At 42.2% G+C, this 11,814-nt stretch overlaps 1 protein-coding gene across 1 annotated transcript in view; it reads right to left on the bottom strand.

The window, feature by feature from the left end:
* The window catches only part of CFAP54 (cilia and flagella associated protein 54), a 135,277-nt gene that overhangs the window by 14,213 nt on the left and 109,250 nt on the right, over positions 1–11,814 (bottom strand). Inside the window, exons 62-65 of the mRNA XM_070947348.1 lie at positions 10,400–10,492; positions 9,604–9,745; positions 8,081–8,263; positions 4,744–4,952 (exon numbers count right to left, since the gene is read on the bottom strand). Of these exons, the coding sequence (XP_070803449.1) occupies positions 4,744–4,952; positions 8,081–8,263; positions 9,604–9,745; positions 10,400–10,492 (627 nt within the window). The remainder of the gene's footprint in view (positions 1–4,743; positions 4,953–8,080; positions 8,264–9,603; positions 9,746–10,399; positions 10,493–11,814) is intronic.

The following is an 11,814-nucleotide window of genomic DNA, read 5'->3' as shown; positions in this document are numbered from 1 at the left end:
GAGGAACCATATTGTTGGGGGCAATATGCTGAATTTGTAAACTGCCCAGGGAGTGCTGTAAAGCACTATGGGATAGTATATAAGTGTTATTACTAAGTTCTACATTTATGCAAGAAAAACCAAATGTATAGGTGGTATCTGGGTCAAAAGTAATAACTATGACAGTGATCTTGGAGTCCTAGAGGACAATCACTTAAATATGAACTAGCAGTGTGCTGCAGCTGCCAAAAAAAGCCAGCACAGTCCTAGCCTGCATTAATAAAGGGCTAGAATCAATAGCACTGAAGTGTTAGTACCACTTTATAATGCCTTGGTAAGATCACACTTGCAATACTGCATCCAGTTTTGGTTGCCACAATATATAAAGAGATGTTAAAACTTTATAGAGAGTGCAGAGAAGAGCAACAAAGGTTATTAGGGAACCTTTGGAGGTTAAAACATAGGAAGAATGGTTGCAGTAACTAGGTATGTTTAGTTTAATGAAAAGAAGGACTAGGGGTGACATGATAGCAGGTTCCAATATCTGAGAAGCTACCATAAAGAAGAGGGAGTCAACCTGTTCTCTAAAGCATCTGAAGGCAAAACAAGAAACAATGGATGGAAACTAATCAAGGAGAGAAGATGGTGAAAATAATTTGTTTATTTAAACTTCTTATAAGAGAAGTAAATTTCAAATTTTTAAATTTGGAACTCAAGAATACTAAGTTTATATCCTATAACTTAAATTGGAAATTAATCCATTCAAATATTGTTTTTCATATCAGAAAAACTCACTGTACAGTTGTAATAACAGAGTTTTGTTTGTTCTTTTTATGTATTTGGTGTATATTTTTCTTTCCTTAAGGATTTGTCTAGTAAGCTGTTCATATATCACTCATTTTGCAATATTTTGTGCCTGTTTGAAACTGGACTATTAAAAACAGACTTCAGGCATTTAAAATACAACCTATATAACAGAAGTATTATTTGATATTCTGTCCCCTATTTAGTTAGTTAGTTAGTTTATTTGATTTATATACTGCCCTACTCCCGAAGGACTCAGGGCGGTGAACAGCCACAAAATAAAAACACATAAATACAAAATTTAAAAAACAGAATAAAACCGAATTAAACAATTTGGCCGAAGACAGATTCAAAACACCCCAATAAATTAAGAACGAATTAAAATTTGCATATTAAAAAGGGAAAAATTAGGCCAGGCCAGCCTGATGGAATAAAAAACTCTTGAGAGCGCAGTGGAAGGTGCGTAGATCCGGGATCCTCCGTATCTCCAGGGGGAGCTCATTCCAGATAGTAGGTGCCCCCACAGAGAAGGCTCTCTCCCTGGGGGCCGCCAGTCGGCATTGTTTGGCCGACGGCACCCGGAGGAGCCCCTCTCTATGAGAGCGTACCGGCCAGTGGGAAGCTACTGGTGGCAGCAGGCGGTCCCATAGATAACCAGGTCCTAAGCCATGGAGCGCTCTAAAGGTGGTAACCAAAACCTTGAAGCGCACACGGAAGACCACCGGGAGCCAGTGCAGCTCACGCAGGAGAGGTGTTACATGGCAATGCCATGTCGCTCCCATAACCACCTGTGCGGCCGCACTCTGCGCCAGTTGGGGCCTCCAGGTGCTCCTCAAGGGGAGCCCCATGTAGAGAGCGTTGCAGTAATCCAGGCGGGAAGTGACGAGGGCATGAGTGACCGTGCGTAAGGAGTCCCGATCCAGAAAGGGACGCAACTGGTGAATCAGGCGAACCTGATGAAAAATCCTCCCAGTCACGGCCATCAAATGCTCTTCTAAAAACAGCCATGAATCCAGGAGGACGCCCAAGTAGTGAGCCCTCTCCGTGGGGCCAGCAATTCGCCCCCAATAGTCAGTGATGGCACCAACTGACTATATCGGGACGTCGGAAACCACAGCCACTCGGTCTTGGATGGGTTGAGCCTGAGCCTGTTTCTCCCCATCTAGATCCGCACGGCCTCCAGGCACCGGGACATCACTTCAAGGGCATCGTTGGGGTGGTCTGGGGTGGAGATGTACAGCTGAGTGTTGTCAGCATACTGATGGTACTTCACCCCGAAACCACGGATGATCCCGCCCAGCGGCTTTACATAAATGTTGAACAGAAGGGGCGAGAGGACTGACCCTTGTGGCACCCCACATATGAGGCGCCTCGGGGTCGACCTCTGCCCCCCTTCCAACACAGACTGCAACTGGTCTGAGAGAAAGGAGGAGAACCACTGCAACACAGTGCCCCCCACCCCTAAGTCTACCAACCGGTGCAGCATGATACCATGGTCGATGGTATCAAAAGCCGCTGAGAGATCTAATAGGACCAGGACAGAGGAGCAACCTCTGTCCCGAGCCCTCCAGAGAGCATCAACCAACGCGACCAATGCCGTTTCTGTGCTGTACCCAAGCCTGAAGCCCGACTGGAACGGATCCAGATACACCGTTTCATCCAGGTGCTGGGGGAGCTGTAGTGCAACCACACTCTCAACAACCTTCGCCACAAAGCGAAGGTTGGAGACCGGACGATAATTAGACAACACTGCCGGGTCCAGGGAAGGCTTCTTGAGGAGCGGCCTCACCACCGCCTCTTTCAAGGCGGCGGGGAAGTCACCCTCACTCAATGAAGCATTTATAATCCCCTGGAGCCAGCCTCGTGTCACCTCCCGAGAAGCCAGCACTAACCAGGAGGGACATGGGTCCAACAAACATGTGGTCGCATTCAGTCTACCCAGAATCCTGTCCACGTCGTCAGGAGTCACAGGATCAGACTCATCCCAGATAACATTCTCAAGACCTGCCTCAGTCATTCCCCCTGAAACTACCCAGTCGAAGTCCAGACCTTCCCGAATCTGAGTGATTTTGTCATGCAGATACTGTACAAAGTCCTCGGCTCTACCCTCCAAGGGGTCCTCCCACACTCCCTGGTGGAGCAAGGAGCGGGTTACCCTAAACAGGGCGACTGGGGGGGTTCTCTGATGACGCAATAAGAGCAGCAAAATAATTACACTTTGCTGCTTTTATCGCCACTAGAGAGTTCTTAATATGAGATCTTACCAGTGTCCAGTCAGATTCAGAAAGACTGGCCCTCCAACTACTCTCTAGGCGTCTTTTCCAGCACTTCATCTCCCTTAGCTCCTCAGTGAACCAAGGAGCCAGATGAGATCGGCGCCGGGTCAGAGGCTGCAAAGGCACAACCCGATCCAGAGATCCAGCAGCCGCCCTATCCCAGGCGGCCACTAGGTCTCCAGTCGAGGCGTGAGCCAGAGCCTCAGGGAATGGCCCAAGCTCCATCTGGAACCTGTCAGGCTCCATCAGGCGCCTAGGGTGGAACCATCTTACCGGCTCCGCCTCCCTGCGGCAAGGTGCAGCAGTTCGAAGGTCAAGGCGAAGGAGAGAGTGATCCGACCATGACAAGGGCTCCGTGACTATATCCCCTATATCAAGATCACTCAACCACTGTCCAGAGACAAAAACCAGGTCCAGCGTGTTTCCCCCCGTGTGGGTAGGGCCATGAATTAGCTGGGTCAGGTCCATAGCTGTCATGGAAGCCATGAACTCCCGAGCTATCTCAGACATCACACCCATGGATGGCAGGTTGAAATCCCCCATGACCATAAGTCTAGGGGTGTCAACCGCCACCGCTGCGATAACGTTGAGGAGCTCGGGCAGGGCTGCTGCCACGTGGCAGGGAGCCAGGTACGTGATCAGCAAACCCATCTGTACCCCATGACCCCACTTCACAAAGAGGGACTCACAGCCGGCCGTCTGAGGAACAGTGGCCTCTCTCGATCTAAGACCTTCTTTAATAATAACCGCTACCCCTCGCCCCTCCCCTGTGACCTCGGCTGATGGAATGCATGGAAACCTGGTGGGCACATTTCAACAAGGGGAACCCTCCCTCCTGGCCCAACCAGGTCTCTGTAATACCTGCCAGGTCCGCTCCCCCCTCCTGAACAAAATCACAAATGAGGGGGGCCTTATTTACTACAGACCTGGCATTGCACAACATCAGCCGAAGGCCCGGGCCCTGAGGGTCTGTGCAACCTGGGGAACGGGTGGAGCCTTGGGGGCCGGAGCACACCACTGCTCGTAAACAGCGAGCACGCTCTCCCCTAACATGATGTGGCCCCCTGCTCCCGCCATATCTGCCCCTCCCACTCACAGTATTGATGTTAAAAACACTATCTGGATAAGCTCTAGCCCCCCCCCCCTCGACCCCGGGTCTCCAACCCCCCATGCCGCGCTTCAAAGCCAAACCCGACCCGACCCGAGATGGGAGAATAATCCTGAAAATGTCAAAATGTCTTTTTCCTACTTTCCCCAAAGAAAAAATGGTAAAAGATAGGCTTCATTTATTAATCAAATTTATATAGCCGCCTATCTCACCAGTTTAAGAATTTACTTGATATTGCTAAAGCAATAGATTAAATCTTCACAGCACAGCCAAATAATGACCACATCATAATCATATCAAAATAAAAATAATTATATTTTCTTTTCTATTATTTCTATATTTTCTAATTCTTATTCTTTATTGTGACAGTTCTAAATATTTAATAAAACATATTTCTATCCTGATGCCAAAAGAACCAAAACAAAACCCCTTTGGCAGCATATGTAGAATAAATAAATAATATAATCATTTTATTACTTTTATTATAATTTTATTTTATTTATATATCTTACATATTTTACAGACAAATGGAATACTAAGTATCAATACATTTTAAAATTACAATTCTCAAGTTACCTTTCCAATTGCAGTCAGGCTAAAGAAAGGCTTCTCCAAGTCATACAGCTGTTTTGGAGGTTCTTGAAGACAGCAGCCAGAATAAATAGGCAAATGGCTTTTTAAAAAAGAATGAAGTTTTGCCAAGCGCAGGGCAATTGTTGTGTCAAACACTGAGGTATACAGCACATCTTCTTTAACAAATAAGCCTTTTCCTGCTTTTGGGACAGCTGTGGAAAATAATAACAGTAAGGTATGTATGTATGTATTTAATTTATTTAGCTGTAATTCTATAGTAATATGTATGACCTATTATAAAAATTACAAAATAGTTCACCTGCATTTCAAAACAGGTTTTTTGAGACATTACTAATCAGGAGGAATAAATCAAAGTAAAGATTTTTCCATAGTAAATTATGAAATTATAGAGTGTACTTCAAGTAACTGTCAAGCCTGGCATCAGTTTTTCTCAGATCTTGGAACATTTAGAAACATTAGTGGTAAGACCTGGGCCATATTTTTTTCGTAGAATCTTTGATTCGTCTAGATCACTTCTATTTACCCTCTCCTTATTTAGTGACCAAGTCCTGTTCCAGAGACTTGGTTGTTAAATGAACACCTGAGACAGAAGGAAACACTGCAAAGATCACTGATTGCTGCTGTGTCATCCTGATAAAGTTCTCTCATACAGCTACATCAGTGTTACTCTCAGTCTGGCAGACACTGAAAATTGGCAACATGCAGCCCTGGACAGCTAGTAATGCATCCCCACAAGATCATAAACTTTTAACATTGTTGTGTTTTATATACATTAACTATATTATATATTTTATAATACCATCGACCATGGTATCATGCTGCACCGGTTGGAAGAGTTGGGGGTGGGAGGCACTGTGTTGCGGTGGTTCTCCTCCTTTCTCTCTGACCGGTCGCAGTCTGTGTTGACAGGGGGACAGAGGTCGACCCCGAGGCCCCTCATATGTGGGGTGCCACAAGGGTCGGTCCTCTCGCCTCTCCTGTTCAACATTTATGTGAAGCCGCTGGGCGAGATCATTCGTGGTTTCGGGGTGGAGTACCATCAGTACGCTGACGACACCCAGCTGTACATCTCCACCCCGGATCACCCCAACGATGCCCTTGAAGTGATGTCCCGGTGCCTGGAGGCCGTACGGATCTGGATGGGGAGGAACAGGCTCAGGCTCAACCCATCCAAGACTGAGTGGCTGTGGTTTCCGACGTCCCGATATAGTCAGTTGACGCCATCACTGACTATTGGGGGCGAATCATTGGCCCCCACGGAGAGGGCTCGCAACTTGGGCGTCCTCCTGGATTCATGGCTGTCTTTAGAAGAGCACTTGACGGCCGTGACCGGGAGGATTTTTCATCAGGTTCGCCTGATTCGCCAGTTGCGTCCCTTTCTGGATCGGGACTCTTTACGCACGGTCACTCATGCCCTTGTCACCTCCCGCCTGGACTATTGCAACGCTCTCTACATGGGGCTCCCCTTGAGGAGCACCCGGAGGCTCCAACTGGCGCAGAGTGCGGCCGCGCGGGTGGTAATGGGAGCGACATGGCGTTCCCATGTAACACCTCTCCTGCGCGAGCTGCACTGGCTCCCGGTGGTCTTCCGTGTGCGCTTCAAGGTTTTGGTTACCACCTTTAAAGCGCTCCATGGCTTAGGACCCGGGTACTTGCGGGACCGCCTACTACCACCAATAGCCTCCCACCGGCCGGTACGCTCCCATAGAGAGGGGCTCCTCCGGGTGCCGTCAGCCAAACAATGCCGACTGGCGGCCCCCAGGGGGAGAGCCTTCTCTGTGGGGGCACCTACTATCTGGAACGAGCTCCCCCCAGAGATACGGAGGATCCCGGATCTGCGCACCTTCCGCCGCGCCTTAAAGACCTTACTATTTCACCAGGCCGGCCTGGCCTAATTTTCCCCCTCTTTTATAAAAGATTTTTAAAATTTTAAATATCTTTTAGTATTTATATATTCAATTTTAAATTGGTTTTAAAAGTTTGGGGTTTTAAATTTGTCGGGGCCAAAATTATTTAATTTGATTTTATTCTATTTTTTAAATTTTGTATTGTATGTGTTTTTATTGTCTGGCTGTGCACCGCCCTGAGTCCTTCGGGAGTAGGGCGGTATAGAAATCTAATAAATAATAATAATAATAATAATATAAGTAACCCAAAATCAATCTTCCTCCATCAATGGGGCCATCAAGCCAAAAGTTTAGACACCCATGTGCTAGACATTGTACTCAGAGCGTTAATACCTTTCTCATGCAAAATATCAATTTTACATTGATTTAAAACACTGCCCAACACTACTACCCCTGCTACTCCATTTGTACTACTTGCAGTAATTAAGTCTAAAGCCCTCAACCAGGTAGAGGGGATTCTGGGGAATTGCATGATTTCCTAATGTTCCTTTGTATTTGTATACAATGGCTAAATTAAGTGGGAAGTAAAATTAAAACCTTTACAAAACTAAATTTTTAAAAGGAAACACTTCTTGTTTAATACATGAAAAGATGGATGGTAATCCATACATTTAAAAATGCAACTTTTTTATAATTAGGAAAACAATCAAACAATAAAACTAGTTTCCTTTGTGTAATGTATCAAAATACTGATGCTAGAATATGGGTATACTATTTTATAGAAACAACAGACCTGGTTGTAGCACAATATTAAAAATCTAAGATATTTTTTGTGGTCCGCCAGCAGCCTGCAGAACTGGCAGCGGAGTCGGACAGTGAGGAGGCTGAGGAAGAACATGGACCAGTCCTGGAGGCTAGGGAAGGCCTGGATGAGGGCTCTGCATTGGAGGCAGAGATGGGGCCAGGGCCATCTGGGAGTGATGTGCGGACTCCGGAGCCTCCAGAGGCTGACAGCAGAGAGGCAGAGGAACAGGAGAAGCCTGTTCCTAGTGCACACACGAGAAGAGCTGCCAGAAGGCAAGAGCAGCTAAAGCAAAAAGGACGACTTGGGAGTAGGGCCAAGAGATGATTGGCCTCTTCCATAAGGCTTAAAAAAGCAGCAACAGCTCTTGGGCTCTTTGTTGGAAAACAACATTGATAGATTTGTGTCTTGTCTGCTGGCGTCTTCTGCTTCTGAACTTTTACTAAGAAAAGCCTTTGGCAGGTTGCCTAATTAGACCAAAGTTGGTGATAAGGCTGAAGAATTGTGTTATGAAGAATTTGTTTTAAATTAGTTTGGATTACGCTGAGAATGAGTTAATTCTCAGCTGTTCTAATAAAGTCTGTTTTCGAACTGATTGCGTCTTATAATACCTACTTGGGCCTGGGTCACAACAGATATATTACTTCTTTAACAAAGCAAAGCTTCCTACCAGCCAGCGGACTCAGGTTCAAAAACCTGGTTAAGTATGTATGGTAGCGTAGTACATGAAGCCAAGGTATTTCCAGTCTGCCCTGGCCTTCTTTAGAAGCAACTCTTTCAACTCCATCACATTCTGATTTTGTCTCTTGTACAGAAGACACCATGGGAATTTTATAAGTAACTTCGTATTTTCCTAGAATATGAAATATATATAAAAAAAACCTTAAATAAAACACTGTAACGAAGCAGTAAATTTTAAGGATTTATACTATGCTAAATTTAGCAATAGAATTAGCTATAATACATAGGTGCAGAGCTCTGGACAGAGGTACAGAGCTGTTATACAGACGTGAATACACAGGTAGCTTGTGATCATTTTCCTCAATGGATGAATGTACAAGTATAATGTTTTTAACTCATTGTTTAATTGGATTATGTGTATCTAATTTTAGGAATTGTATGGAGAATAGATCATGTTTTAGGTCACATTGATGCAGAATATTGAAAATTCATAAGGATTCTCAAAAGTTTAAGCCCCATTGTCTCTGTTCCTGTAAGCATATTTTGGGTAGCTTATCAATGCTACCCAATAATCCTCTGCCAATAGTGAAGGCTTTAATTATTACATGGCTATCTTACGGTTACGGACTAATCTGGTTTCAGGCCATTTCCTTCTGATCTTGCCAGACTTAGCTGTCTAAATCCTGTAATATATACACATGTGTAAACCAATATCTTTACTGCATTTTAAGCAACAAAGTGATTTTAAAAAAAAAATTTTTTTTTTTTTTAAATTTGATTTATATGCCGCCCTTCTCCGGAGACTCAGGGCAGCTTACAATGCGCTAAGCAATAGCCTTCATTCTTTTGTATATTTATACAAAGTCAGCTTATTGCCCCCACAACTGGGTCCTCAATTTACCTACCTTAGAAAGGATGGAAGGCTGAGTCAACCTTGAGCCTTGGCGAGATTCGAACCTGCAGTAATAGCAGGCAGCTGTTCTTAATAACAGGGTGCTTTAGACCACTGTACTACCAAGGCTCTTGTTTTGATTGTTTTCTTTCTCTAAGTTTTTAGAGAAGTATACATTTGCTGTATATTTTAATGACTGCTTTATTTTGCCACCTGATATAATTGTGAAACAACTTATTAGTGAAATGCATGATGAATAAACACTTGTGAAGATTGGGATCAAGAGCATAATAACATCTACCTGTACCATTTAACAAAAGTTATATAGAAATAAGTAGCAAAATAATTATTAATTTATTATTATTAATTATTATGATGATTAACATTATCTCAGCCAGATGTTTGCAATGTTTACAAACAATATAATTGAAATTAGATTTATATGGATTTGTTTAGGACTCTAAGAGGCAATTTTTTTCTTATTACTTAAAAAAAAACATTTTTTGTCACTGTGGCTTTTTTTTTTCCCTGTCACCTAAAACAGACAGTCATGAACACTCTAATTTTCTACTGTATCAACATTTAGACCAGGTAACAATATAATATGAAAAAGCAAATACCAGACAAAAAATCTTTGTAAGAAGAACTGAGATCCAGAAGAGCAAATTCAGGCATAATTTGTTGCACTCTTTGTCTCATGTGATACAATTTAATAGCCTTTCTTCCAGTTAATTGCTGACAAGTCAGAATTGCTTCACTGACCTAGATTTAAAATAGTAAGCTTAAAACTAGAAACATATAAAAACTACCATACTAGACTAATTAATCTTCTCATCAGTCAAATGTTGAGGTGAACAACCACTGTTAAAACATACTACAGTGATACAAAAAGGAAGATTTCTGATTCTATACTGAAGAGAAGCCTTAAAATATTTAAAATTTGCAAATGTTAATTATTAAATGAACCTTTAAAATGTAAAATAATTTGAACAGCAATATTGCTGAAATCAGCCATTATGATTTTGTAAGTTTTAACATGATACCTTAATGATACAAAAATAATCTTAAAGTTGAAATTACAACGCTTGTCTAATAAAAGTAATCCTCATTTAGTGACTACTACTGGGACCAGCAACTAAGTTGTTAAGCAAAACAGTCACTAAGTGAACCAGTGATTGTGTATACAATCCTATTTTAGCTTTCCTTTGCTTTACAGATCTGTTGTAAAGTTGCTTTTTCATCACTGCTAAACAAGGACTACCTGCATATAAAAGATACAAAATATTGCCATTGTATCCTTCCTTTACTCCTTTCAATGTAAAATATAAATTCCCTGGAGTGTTTCTCCATCAGAAAGCTATGTGGGGGGAAAAAATAAGTGAAGATAAATCAGATTTTACAAAAAGCACCACAAACCTGTGCAGCACTTCTTACAGCAATCCAGGCTTGTACTCTGTACATTTCAAGAACAGTAATTTCCTCGGAAGTAGTTGAAAGTCTGTTATTAAACTGAATGTAACAAAGATTGATTCAGGTTGGTACAAAATGATAAGATTATGAGAAAGAGCATCTAGGTACATTTTAAAAATTATACTAGCCGAAAAACTTCCGAAATGCTATGAAAAAACAATCAACCTTAATGGAAACATACGTATCTACTCTGAAATAAACTTCATTGGTTTACTCAAATGTAAGTGTGTAGAAAATTACTACTTAATGGTTCATGTTCTGTCCCTTAAATGGAATCGCAATTTTGTTTGCTTCTTTCAGAAAGGTACCTGATATTCATTCAGTTCCCAGCAATTTCAATACACAGTAAGCACTCTGAAACTCTGGCTAAGGTTCCTCAGTATGGTGCTAATAAGTGCTATTGTAACTTTTTCCCAAGGTCCCTGTCTCACCTGACATTAATTTTTTAAAATTCTTTTCACTTAAAAAAAACAAATTCAGCATGCTACAAACAGAAAGATGAGCATCAATTTTACTTCTGAGAAGACCTCTGAAATCAAAAGCCTTTTTAGAATTTAAAAATGTTAAATACATGCAACACAGTGCTTCAGTGCTAAGTATGCTTGCATGTTTACTCCAAATAAAATGACATGCCAGAGTGCTAAAGAGCAAGTAGGCGGGAGAAAGAATTAAAAATAAGTATATTTGCAATATTGGTGAATAAATATATTACATATTTCAAGGAAGTTACAAATTTTCCAAAGTGTCCCAGGCATTAAATAATATACTTCAACCACTAATATATAGTATAGTATATATATATATATAGTATAGTAAAACAACTTTGTTCTCTCCTGTTTAATCACTACACTCCTGTTGAAATTTTGTATATTATTCTTTTAGCCTTTGGGCCAATTGATCAGCTATTTTACCCATGGCAGACAAGAGGGATATTTTGTACTTTTTGGCTGCTACCATTGGTTGTCTGAATTTGTGAAGCCAAAATACATGAGCAGTTGAAATTATGCTGAAGAGTTGGTGCTTGAGAAAGGGATTAATTGTGCAGATTATTGTGGTGCTGTAGCCACAACCTGCCTTACCTGAAGCAACCCAGTTTGATGATGATAATATTTTATTAGCATGCAAACAATAAATAAAAAGGTGAACACTAGGCTCCCAGAAAAGCATTGACAGTTTGTTGAGCAGCCCTGAGCAAAGGCAAAATGTTTTAGGTAGATCCCTCTGGGTGACCTTTTATTATTTTTCTCTTCCTAGGAGGTCAACATGCTATCCATACTATCTCCGAGATATGATTGGTGAATAGAAACAATGTAATTTACTGGACCACAGGTTCTTAACTGATTCTTCCTCCTGTTGTCATT

This window comes from Pituophis catenifer, unplaced genomic scaffold (genome assembly GCF_029215685.1).
Source record: "Pituophis catenifer annectens isolate HBS135680 unplaced genomic scaffold, rPitCat1.0.hap2 SCAF_7, whole genome shotgun sequence".
Lineage (NCBI taxonomy): Eukaryota > Metazoa > Chordata > Lepidosauria > Squamata > Colubridae > Pituophis > Pituophis catenifer.
The sequence above is the reverse complement of the archived record's forward strand: the minus strand, read 5'-3'. Positions and strand labels throughout refer to the sequence as shown.